Source organism: Calypte anna, chromosome 4A (genome assembly GCF_003957555.1).
Source record: "Calypte anna isolate BGI_N300 chromosome 4A, bCalAnn1_v1.p, whole genome shotgun sequence".
NCBI lineage: Eukaryota > Metazoa > Chordata > Aves > Apodiformes > Trochilidae > Calypte > Calypte anna.
Window position 1 is genome coordinate 33,924,198 of NC_044248.1, and position 12,841 is coordinate 33,937,038.

At 40.7% G+C, this 12,841-nt stretch overlaps 1 protein-coding gene across 10 annotated transcripts in view; it reads right to left on the minus strand.

The window, feature by feature from the left end:
* Nucleotides 1–12,841, minus strand: part of TRIM2 (tripartite motif containing 2) — a 121,034-nt gene that overhangs the window by 32,680 nt on the left and 75,513 nt on the right. For 5 of the 10 annotated variants that reach the window (XM_030449592.1, XM_030449585.1, XM_030449587.1 and 2 more), the window contains 2 exons: nt 6,446–6,627; nt 4,130–4,367 (listed from right to left, as the gene is read on the minus strand). In XM_030449592.1, coding sequence (XP_030305452.1) covers nt 4,130–4,367; nt 6,446–6,579 — 372 coding nt within the window. In that variant the 5' untranslated portion in view covers nt 6,580–6,627. Of the gene's footprint in view, nt 1–4,129; nt 4,368–6,445; nt 6,628–11,319; nt 11,645–12,841 lie in introns of those variants that run through there. The other 5 variants (XM_030449591.1, XM_030449586.1, XM_008493791.2 and 2 more) reach the window with 4 other exon arrangements.

The window sequence follows — 12,841 nt, forward strand, 5'->3', positions numbered from 1 at the left end:
GGGGATGTTGCTTGACACCATAATAGTTGTGTAGGACTGGCTGGCTTCAGGTGAGCAGAGGGACTTGTAACAGCACTGTGCAAAGTCACTGGCTGCTCCAAGACATTTTGAGAATTAGGAGGGAGAAGTAAGAACCAACATTTGCATATGGCTATTCGCATTAATAGGGATTTTCTTCTCATAAGCTCCTTTCCAGCTTATTCCCATTGTTCCCTCTTATCTCAGTTCACAAGACATGGGAACCACATGTGGTGAGGGTTTAGTAATTTGTTGGCCATTCATACAAGACCATGTAAGAGAAAATTTAAAAGTTGCTCCAAATAAACTGTGAAAGATCAAATATATCAGCAAGGAAAAAAAAAAAAAAAAAAAAGCAGACCTTCTGAACAGTGACAACCCCTATTAATACTATTCCAGTAACTATGAATTTAGCAGCCTCACAGTAGTAGATCCTCTCAGGCCTGACAGTGACATTGGTAGGCACTAAGACGTGATGCAGTCTTACAGTGCCTAGAGGTAATGAATTAAACAGAATTTGGGATATAAATTAATTTCAAAGACTTCAGAAAGTTGCAACCAGAAGCAACTAAAAGGAGCATTATATAATTAGGGAACTCCTAAGTCTTTTTCATAGAATCATGGAATGCCATATTGGAAGGGACCTCAAGGATCATCTGGTCCAACCTTTCTGGGTAGGAACATGGTTTAGATGCAATGGACCAGCACCTTGTCAGCTTGAGTGTTAATAGAATCCATGCTGGGGAATCCACCACTTCCTTGGGGAGATTATTCAAATATCTGACAGTTCTCATGGGGAAAAATTTTCTTCTGATATCCATCTGGGATCTCCCCAAGAGTAACTTGCACCCATTAACCCTTGTCTTTTCTCTGTGACTCCCTGTAAAAGGGAGTCTCCATTTTCTCAGCAGTCAGCATTTAAGTAAAGCAACACATCAATAAGGAATCCTCTAAGTCTTCTTTTCTCCAGGCTGAACAAACCCAGTTCTCACAGCCTTTCCTTGCATGGCAGCCTTCCTAGTCCTCTGATCATCTTTGTGGCCCTTCTCTGGACCCTCTCCAGCCTGTACATATCTTTTTTATGTAGTGTGAACAGAACTGAACACAGTATTCCAGGTGTGGCCAGACAAGCACTGAATGGATTGGGATGAAAGACTTCTTTGTCTTTGCTGTTGATGCCCTTGTTGATGCAACCCAGCATCCTGCTGGCTTTTTTTTATCACCACAGCACACTGTTCACTCACACTGAGCTTGTTGTCCACCAGGATCCCCAGCTCTCTTTCCATACTCCAGCCAGGTGGACCTCTGTCTGTGCTGCACTCCTGGGTTATGTTTTCCCAGTTGCAAGACCTTGCACTCGTCCACATTGAGCTTCATAAGGTTCTTGTTAGCCCACTCTCCCAGCCTGTCCAGACCTTCCTAGGGGGAGACTCTCCCTCTGGAGTGTCCTCTTCCCCACTCAACTTGGTGTCATCTGCAGACTTCATCAGGGTGCACTTGGTCCCAACATCCAGATGACTTATGAAAATATTAACCAACTTTGGGCCCAATATCAGTCCCCAGGGAATGCCACTTGTGACAGGTTGCCAGTTAGAAAAGGAGTTTTTTCCCACTACCTGCTGCCTCTCAGCCAGCTCCCCTCCCACAGTCCTCTTGCCCAGACCATAACACAACCATTTCTCAGAGGGGAGAGGCTCTGGGGGGACTGTATTGAAAGCCCCTGAATTCAAGCACATTTCTTCCTCTTAGTCAAGCACCAGAGAATCACATAAGCTCAAATGGTAAAAGCCAACAGACCACAAAGACCTAATGTCTATGTCTCAGCAAAAATATTTTCCCTTGCTTTAGTCAAGTTAAAAATGTTTGGAGTGAAGCAGCTTTCATTTCCTACTAAAATCTTTGGATTGTGCCTTAGCTGAAGGAGAAAGAAAAACTAATATTAATATGATTCAGGCTCTAAGTGCCTAGACAAGCTGATTTCCTAGGATTTTGTCTAGTATTTCTTAATCAGGTACTACAGACAGACAGGTATTACTGGCTTTTCATCTCTCCCTTCAGTGGCCAACATGAACATCACATTTTGTGACACTCCCAGAAAGTGTTTCATGATAAAAAGTTTGCTTTATAAAACATCTCAGAAAAAAAACCAAACAAACAACATTTGCCTGAGCTCTTCATGCCCAAATTGATGGTGGCCCTTGGGTAGGGTATATTATAGCATCCAACACTGACTTCAGCTGTATTTCCACTGAAGTCAATGAGAGCATGAAGGGTGAATTAGTAACTACTGGTTCTGAAATCCTATCCACAAACTCCCACCTTAACCCAGATGAGCATATTTCAGCACAATGATCTAATGAGAGACCCATGTATATTTTCACAACTGTAATTTAACTGAATTTACAGAAACTTTGTAATTGGCACTATCAAGGATACAGGTACTTCTGAATTAGATTTCACAAACCAAATGCACATTCATCCCAGCCCTTCCAAGTTCAAGAAGAAGGGAAGTTTCTTCCAAGATCTCAAGAAAAAGGCTATCACAAATCACAAGTCTTCTTGATCTAAAACCACATTTGAATAACCACATAGTTATATAACCACAAAGCTTCACATTGGAGTTATCCTCAGCCTGTCCCCAACCCTCCCAGATACTTGTTGAAGTAGGAAGAGGTTCCCATCATGCAACACTCAACATCCTAAAAGGCACACTATGTTTCAAGGCAAGCCAAGTAAGTTTGTTTTAGAGGCCTAACAAACTCACCTTTTCCTAGATAGGAGTCCTCAGAGAGGTCTAAGGCAAAGTATACTTAACTGTAGGCAAACCATTTTTTTCTGAGCTCTACAAAAGTATCATCAGCTGATAATGTAAAAGGCAAAACAAATAATACCTTCTTCATTTTGAATTTTTTTCTACATTCCACAACCAAATGGCTCCTATAACAAGTGGTATATCAGGAAAGAACTATGATTCATTTTGAGGCGAACCAATCACATGCAAATAAAACCTAGGAATGTGTTAATCAGTAACCACCACACACAGATAGATATAGTACACGTTAAAAAAGTTACACCAGTTATTCATCAACCAGACTGTACAAGCAAATCAATTCCACAAGTCCACCTAATTCTAGCAGGCCAGTGAAGGAGAAGGAACTCAGTGCTTTCTCTCCAAAGAAATCACTACCTGTTAGCTGAATTATTCTTATGCAACTGACATACCTAAACTGAGTATCAAATAAAACTTTACCAGAAAGCTACCTTAAAAGACTGGTACATTCACTTTACAACACAGTGCTGCTCAGGTTTGCAATGTGGTCTACTTACCTGTTTGCATAAGCCTGGCTATGAAATGGGAGCTCCTATGGCTACCATGAAGCCACAGAGGTTAACACTGAAAATGGTGAGGTAAGCAGAATCACAGCTATTCTTGTAGTAACCTGGGGACACTTCCTCAGTTAGGGGCACTTGCCAATGAACACACTGGTATGATTTGAGGAGGGGTGTGGGGATGCTGGGCAAAAAAAATAGGTTGGGGAAGAAAACAAAACAGTCTCTAAGGACTGATACATTAGATGCACAAAACACTGCAGGATAAAGAGAAGCTCTCTGTTTCTAGCCTGTGCTGACTCAAAGCATCCTGATCTAGGACTCCCTTTTACTTGGCTCTATATTAGCATACTCACATAGATTTTTAAACTGCCTTAGGGTGCAGGTCAGTTAAGCATATATGGTCCCTGATGCTCACACATTCCCACAGCAATAGTTGAGTCTACAAGTAAGAGAGCTATGGAAACCCATCCCAAGGAGGCAAAAGCACAAGGCTGAGCACTTGCAGAACAACAGTTTTGACCAGATGTGCTGAAGGACAGTATCACAGAGGATGATTGGTAAGATGAAATAATACCCTGACTACTTTAATACGCCCCACAAAAAACATTCAAGCGAAATTTTAAGAATCACTTGTCTTTTGTTGACATATTATAAAATCAAAGAAATAGTGTGATTCCAGTTCCTTCAGTATCCTTTTAGAACCAAATAACCACGAGAAACCCAACCAGTCAGTACATATCAGTAACTGTACACACCACAGGAGTCCATCTCAACTTACATTTCCATCATGATTGGGGCAGGAGAGTGGTTTGCCCGCAGCAACAGCAGTGACAGTCTCCAAGATGGAGGACTCTTCAATGCTGTTGTCTGGTGTTCGTTGCAGGACATCCATCAGGTTGGTGATAAAGAAGTTGTTTTGGAGTGCAGAAACCCCTTTCTCTGGCAGAATGGAGGTCTGGCGGCACACGGGGCAAGAAAGGGTTAAGCTATGGGCTGGAATGTAATTCTGTAAGCACCTATGGGGAAGGGAGGTGGAAGAGGAGAAAGAGAGAGGCAAAGTATCATCAAAGAGAAATAAACCTCCCTTCACTTTAAGAACTGGTCTGAAATAGTGCTGATCCTACTTATACAAGGAAAGATACTTCACCAGGTTTCAGAAATAAAGGGGTTCTGGAGATTTTTTTTCCCCCTTTAAATCTTTTTATCCTCTGACACATGAAAAGGAGTTCTGTAAGCTACATCATTACAAGAGTTATGTGCCTTTCTTTGAGATATTTGTCTGGAGTGGATTCATGCTTCCTGGAATCTACCACATCCAACTCACAGGACAGTAAAAATGATAAACTATCAGATAAAGTTTGGCAGACATAAAGTTACTGCAACAAGTATCCAAGCCTCTGACTTTAACTCAGTAACCGGTGGCTGACCCTCTGTCTTTCCAATAGAATTTCCTTCATTAACTTTTATTTGTGGGTTTAGTGTTTCAGAGCTAAAACCTGGTCCCAATGAAACCAATAGAAATGTTTGCATTTATTTCAATTAGGAAAGTTATTTGGCAGGTAGCCAGAACCAACAGAGATCTCTACTACACAGAGAAGCATGGTCTGGGTTATCACAGTTTATGTTAAAGGGAGTTTTGGAGGGTTTGCTTTGTTGGAAGGGGTGGTTTAGTAAAATTGTTTTTCAGAGACTGTAAATCTGACAGAAAGGTTCTGTGATCAAAAATATGAAGCAGACTGGTCCAGGTAATTGTTAGTGCCACTTCTGGTTTGGAAAATCAAATTAACAGCTGCTGGGTATGCAACACCTAACTGCAATTGGTCACTCACCATAGCCCCATAAGCACAGGAAGCTTTGCAGGGTGAGGCTTTTCAGAAGCATAAAAGGGGAGCAGTGTTACACCCAACTCCTCATGAGCTGCTAACTAAGCAAGCATAACCTCATACTGCTACACAGCACTTATCCACTTCTGTGGGGTTTGATAGCACCCTTCTTCATCCTCCCTTAGTAGCTCCCGTCTTCACCCCCAGTAAGGGCTCTGTGAAAGGAGAGCTTTGGCTTTCTACATCAGCAGTAGACTGGAAGAGTTCTTCCAGCCTCTCTCCATAACTTGATCAGCATAAGAGGATTACAGTGAAAATCAGAAGCTGACCTTAGAATTTACATGTGAAATGAAGTCAAGAAACTTAAGAAATGGTGGTAAAAATCTTAACTTCACCAGCTTCAGTGAGAGTTTCACTGCTAACCTCAGTAAAGGTGGGACTTCCTATTCTTCTACAAAAGAGCATTTCATCTGAGACACTCTGAAATCCATCATTTTTCTTGTGCAGACATGCACAGCAATCTCCTGAACTAAATGTTAACACAGAATAAAACCTATTATAATTCTTATGGCACTCACTATATAATCCACAGAGCTGCATCCCATCATCAGATAAAGAACTCTAAGCAACAATTCTTCAGATAACTTTTCTGCAGATGCTGTGTTCTCTCCACCAGTTGATAGATAACATAACATTTAAGTACCACTAGGTATATTCAGTTCATTCAGCTGAATGCAGTAGAAGGCTGTTTGCTGTTTTATCACATCTCTTTTCAGAGTTTTTCCATTTCAGTCAACCAAGCTGCAGAATAATGAAGACACTTAAGCACTGCTTATTAATAATGTATGTATCATGTCCAACCCTTGGACATTGAAGGATGGGATAATTATTTCTCTACTTGGTAAATCAACAAAGAAAGGTTTTTATTGTTTCTAATTATAGACTGATCGGTATAAATTTGAGGCTATTAATTTGAGATCCAAATTCTGACTTCCATCATCTTTCACAGCGTTGTAACTGTATTCATTAGCTTAATTTAATTTACTTTTTATTTATTCTTGCATACAGGGTGAGACTACTGCAAATAACTTGCTTCTGTCTACTCTTCTTGCCTGAAACAAATGTTTTTCTACAGTGTTTTTCTACATTTCTAGCATCTTTCCAGACTTTATTGGGCCTTTGCATGACAAGACTGTCCACTAAAGGGTGCAGAGTTCTGTGCCTGTTGTAAGAGACAAATACCTAGTTAGAAGCAAGAGGAAAGGACTTACCTCTCACAAAAAGTGTGCAGACAGGGGAGTACTTTGGGGTTCTTGTAGCGGTCCAGACATATGCTGCAAATCAGAAACTGCTTGTCAATCTGACGGACCACAGGGCTTGGGATGTTGGAGCCTTCACTGGCCATCCTAGACCACTGACATATGGGTCCTGTTCCCGTTTAGCCTGCACACTGCTGGAGTGGGGAAAAGAAAAAGAGAAGGAAAAAAAAAAAGACTCATCAACTCCATCAAATAATAAAATAAAAGCCTAATTCGCTCACGTTTCATCCTTATGCAGGAATTCATATTGCCATGTAAAACCAAAATAATTAAGAATTAAACTTCTAAAATAGATTATCAGTGATGAGAGCCCAAGACACAGTCAGCCAAGTCTATAATACCCCACATACCCCCTCTGTCTGAACATGCATTCTATACAAGCATGTTGCTTATGGACTGAAACAGTTACAGGGCTGCCTGGTTTTAAAGAAATCCCACAATAAAAATGTTCTTGCACTACTGGGTTCAGCCAGTGCAAACAAACACAGAATTTCCTATATCTACAATATCACTGGCAAAATGCTTAAACTGGAACTACACCAGACAACCAAATGGCTGCATCACAGAGTTAGAAAATGGTTCACCCAACAGTTTTTTCCCCTTATCACTGCTGATGTTGCCAAAAACACAGCAGGTTTGGACTTCAGGAAGCCCCCAAAAGGAACCTCCAGAACCCGCCAGTCCCTAGGGTGGGAGTGCTGAAATTCTGCATCACTAAGAGGGGTAAGGTAGGTGAAATGAAAATTCTCACAATAAAAGAAATCAGCAAAGAAGCAGCAACTACTAGCTGCTCAGCATCAGCAGAGGTAGTGTGAAGGATAAAAAAGCACATCCAAATGATTAAATGTAAGACAAAAAAGGCATTCTGGGCAGAAAGAGTAGTAAGAATCATGTTTCTAGGACTAACAATCTTCTTAATCCTGGCATATGAAGCATGAAGTAAAAGGGTAAGAAAACAGTGTATTGACAGAATTAAAATTGCAGGTTAAAGGAATGCCAGAAGGCTTGGAACTCCTCCTGTCCTGGAAGAAGGCAAAGAGAAAGAAAAAAGTCGTTTTCTTTTCAGCTGAAGAACCAGATTATAGACATTAGAACGAATATGTGGGAAGAGAAGGTGGGAGGAAAAGGAAGGATGCAACCTCAGAGAAAAGTAAACTGCTTGCTAAAATAGTTCAAGAAAACTTGACAAGCAAAGGCCCTGGCTGGGTGGCCCAGCAAGACCTCCTCTCCACCAGCATTTCTACCAGGCTGGCTCCCTGGGGAGCCCATCAAAGAGTCCCTCTCACAGCACTTCTTGCCAGTCACCCCACAGCCACAGTGAAACAGGGGCTCCTTCACTGCAGGTAGTAACTTCCCCCTAAACATTTTCTACCCTAGTTTTTAGTCATCCATCTCAGACAATTTGATGTTAGGCTTCAGGGCAGCTCAGGCTTCCCAAGACAGAAATAACAAGCCCTCCATCTTCGTGCCGACTGCGCTCATCCAGAGGTCACTCCATCCTACACTGACCTGCATGACCTGGAGTATTTTATTGGCAGCATTACACCAGATTTTTTTTTTCCTGTGCTGAATGCATGGCACACTAGTCAGGCAGAGCTGAACTCATGCTGTTCTTCCTGAGCTGTGTATTTAGCTGTGCAGGTATGGTTTACTTACTACATGGAGCAAATGGCTATTTCTAGGATAATGACAGTGATTCTGGATCACACTGTACTGACTTTCCTCAAAACAGTTTCCTGGGGAATCACCTCTGTGCCACCAAGTCATAGCAGCATAAAGTTATTCACAACTAAAATACCCAAGAGCAGCAGTAATTGACATGTAATCCGACGAAAAATACAGCAGCTTCCTTTCTTTGTTCCCTTTTTTCCAAGAAACGGGAATCTGCATGGTTAAAAATTGCTATAATACTCACAAAATTGCATTTTCAAGACCCAAAAAATGCATGACTTCAGGAACTTTTCTCCATATTAAGATAAAATATGAATACTAAATAAACACAAATTAATTTTACCTATTTAAATAAATCACACACAAACCTTCAGAGATCAGTTAGGAACCCATGTTCCTTTTAAAAGCTTGAGTTAAAAATGGCTTTACAAGAAGTGGAACAAAAATACCTAGTTTTCACAAAAGAGAGTAGGAGGAGCAGCAATTAAATATGCACCAATGCATTCATGCATTTGGCAGTATAACATGCAGAACTTCAGTGATGTGTTTCAAAAGAACTTATTCAAAAGAATTTATTTCACCCTAATGCAGCTGTATTTGCCTCCTACTCTTCTTACCCAAAATTTAGGGTGGGGACACAAACAAAACAAGCAGGATGATCAGAAGCAGGAAGACTTCTTTGATAAGAAGGACACTGATAGCTTATGAACTGTATAAATTTTTGTTATAGACTAAGGAGAAATAATAAAAATAATTATAAAATTGTACTGAAAATATGAAAGAATAGGTCTCCAGTGAATGCTGCCTGCCATTTGTAAATGCCTCATCCCTTGAAGTATTCAAGTCCAGGCTGGATAGGGCTTTGTGCACCCTGGTCTAGTGGGAGGTGTCCCTGCCCATGCAGAGAGGTGGGAACAAGATGGTCTTTAGATTCCCTTCCAACCCAAAACATTCTATGATTCTGTGATTCTATAATTTAAGAGAGGAAAGTTCTCTAACAACCAGGTATTTTTTGTAATTTCATCTTTCTGCCATCAAGTTCAGCCCTTATCTATTTTTTAGTGTTTACACAAAAAAAATCTGCTGCCTGCAAATTTTTGTATTGATTTCATCTGATCTTCATCTTAGTCCTTTATATTCCCTCAGTCTCAGTGCAAAATCTGGTGATCCTTAGCATTTCAAACACAAAGCTCGAGTCAGCTACTTTAATCTTCAAATATTCACACTTTAAGCTTTGTTAATGAAAGAAACAACTAACAATTCAGAAACAAGTGATTTCAGTATTTCTGTTTTGTCTGGAATTCAGAAGCCCATGACTGTGACCCATTCCCTGCATTTACATAACTCTGATTTAAATCATAACCCTGAAAATAGACTTTCATTAGTACCTTTCAGGCTTCGGCCACTACCAAGTACATCAACTTACTACACAAGTGGTTCAGTTTAAAAAGCTTTTTGAGTATAGAATTTCCAGGATTCTGCAGCCTCCCCAAGCCAACTCCACCTCTGATACAATTCTGATGAATGTGATGAGACATAGCTACATGAAGGACAGTTTTGCCCCTCAATGAAAGCAACTGCACAATCAAAGACTATTTGCTGAAAAGCTGGAGATTTTAGATGATTCTTTTGCATCTGGCCAAACACAGCTTTTACCCTGATTTACTGCAATGCTAGCCAGCAATTCCACAAAACAGCAAGGTAAGTTTCAGGTGTATTACCAGCAGGAGATTTCACAAAGTAACACTATTTCTACAAGAAAAAACATTCTTTTGGTAGTAGCATCTTCTGAGCTCAGAAACTGCCAGAGCTCTTTTTTGGAGGTTCATTCCGTTTCACAACCTAATAAAAAGCAGCTGAAATATGAGATTTGAAAATAAGCCTAAGAATCACTACTCTGTATATTCATACTTCATAATTTAAACACGCAAAGCTTAAGGTTTGTGAAACGCTGCAGCACACAAGACACAGAACCCCACCCATTTATATCTGTAAGAAGCACACGCTGGAAGCCTCGTTCAAGGTTTGCTAAATCAAGCACAGAAATGGGTTGTGAAAGGTATAACCCTTTGTCATCCCTTTGAGCCATCCCAAAAGTAACATTGTTCTTTTTCCTATTGCTTTTCATTCAAAAATTCGCTGTACAGCAAAGGGGAGATAACAATGGCTCTCTAAGGTAGTGGAAAGCCATGTGCTGCTTGCTACACATGCAAACCTTTAGGAACGAAAGTCAGGGTGCAGCCCCACCCATAGGAATAGAATTTCCTCTAGTATTAGAAAAGGGAAAAAGAAAAAAAAAGTCAGGGTACAGCAAATAACAGTTCCAAAGGAGTTGTTTCAGATCAATGAAGCGATGGTTCAGCCTTGCTACAGGTACCTTCAAACGAGCTCTGAAATTCCTCAACAGTTACCAAATTCACTATTACTTTCTGTGGCTATAACTAACAGAGAAAAAAAAAAAACACAACATTTGGGAAACTTATAACTGACTGTTAAATTCCCAGGATTTGTTCCTAAAAGTGCAGAATCCTCTGATGCTGATACACTGCTATCAGTGAACTCCACCCATCCAGAGCTGCAACTAGCCTGAAAGTACAGCCTGAGGGGCACAAATTGCTCGCAGCTTGTTCATCCTCCCCTTATCAATGGTATTCACAACCCAGAGGGTCTATTCATGTATTATGAATGAAAAGGTTTCCAATGGCAACGTTTACAAAGGATCAGTCAGGCCTTGAGAGGCGTAAGAAAGGGTGGGGAACCTCAATAATGTTGCTTCAAGGACCAGAGAGGGGGCTGGGGTTTAAAAGTCTTTAAAACATATATATAGCCTGTCCACAGTCTTCAGGAATAAAGAACAGATTCAAGCCATTTCTAGAAGCTGCCCCAAAATTAGCTGACACAGAACGTCCTGAGCAAATTAATAATCATAGCTGCCACAAAGTCCTCTTGTGTAAAAGGCTCGATAAGCTGAATTTGCAATCCTTTCTCTCCCACTCTTGCAATCAGCTCGGTGCCTTGCTGAAAATACAGCAACCCTCTTCATTCTTAGAGCATGCACAAGCATAATGGGACAACCAGGGGCCAAAAACAGAAGAAGAAACCCAGCAGCAGCCACCAGGAATAGCAGTCAGCAAACTTGAGCATTTTAGACCTACCCATCTTTGTAGAAAAATAGCTTAATCAGTGCAGTGCTGAGGATAAAATCCTTGCAGGGACGGAGCTGCAGTTCCACAGTAATCCAAGCGAGCAAACCATCATCTGTTGATATTTCAAGCCTCACGCGTAAAACTGATTAAGAATCCCTACACCAGCACGGTCACAATGTATTTTGTGCTCTGAGCAATGCCGTTCCATTCCATGAAGAGGACAGGTGGAAAGAAAAATGGAAGAATAAGAGGAGGCCCAGTGAAGTCGTCATGAATTTTTTTTTTTTTTTTTTCTTTCCCCTCGGGTCATTTACAAGGGGGAGACCCCTTCAGGATTCAAACCAATCAATCTTTATTTAGCACATCTTTTTCTCACTCAGCCTGGGTAGAAAGACTGCAGCAAATGGTGCAAGGGATTGTGGGATAGGGATGCAGCAGAGAGCTGCACCGAGATTCGCTGGGTTATTTTTTTTTTTTTTCCCTCCCTACTCAGCAATCAGCTGTTTCGAGGCTTTGGGCACCAGAATGTTTTTACAGGATTAGCAGGCGGAGACAGCTACCACTGTGCAGCTGGCATGTCAATGCAGCTAAGAAATACATATGCAAATATTGCTCGGAAATCAGAAAAAAAGGATTTAACTCTGAAGGGGAGAGTAAATACTACGTAACGTCCATTGCCAGGACGGTCGCCACGGATGAAATGAAAGCACTTTCGTTAATGAAGGAGATAAAGCCCGATGCTAAACGAGCCCGTCCTGATTTTTCCAGGACTCGAGAGTATTTCTTGGAACACAATTCTTCCCTGCTCCAACTTTCAGCAACAACGAAAGAGCACACAAACGCTCTTTGTCTCTCTCCAGATGTTTAAAGCAGAAGCAAAGAAGCTCTTCAGAAATCTATGCTACTGACACACAAACCAGCAGCAGTTTCTCCTGCTACAGAGCTGCACATTTTACCTGACTCAGACTTAGGTAAAATATTTAAGGCAGCAATTAGTGCATTCAGATTCAAGGAACACGAGACTCAAAGCTAACAGTCTCTTCAACTTTTGTACAAATATTAACACAAAGGTGTATTCTCGTAGTTAATCTATTCTCTTATTAAAAAAAAAAATTAATCACAGATCAATTTAGATTTTTCTAGGCTATTACCAAAGGAAAAAAATCTGGCATCTGGTATTTTTCAGCTAAGCAGAGAAGGTTGCTAATAAGATGCCTGTGAATACAGAGACCCTACTGAAGTAAAGCAACATAGAATTAGCTTTGTCTTCCAGTAGAACAGCTGGTGGTTTTTGCAGACAAGGTAGTATTTGCATCTCTAAATACAGTGTATCTTTTCTTTTGAAAAAACAAATCATATGCAAGTATTTCAGCTAACTGAGGCTAACAAAGCTTCCTACAAATAAAAGGACACAAAGGTCCATTTGCATCAAGAAGAAAAAATGTGGGGTTTAAATACTGTCTGTGCCACCCTGATTTAATTAGGACAGATATAGTTATTTTGGAAGTTTAAGATGTTCTAAGCTCTTTAA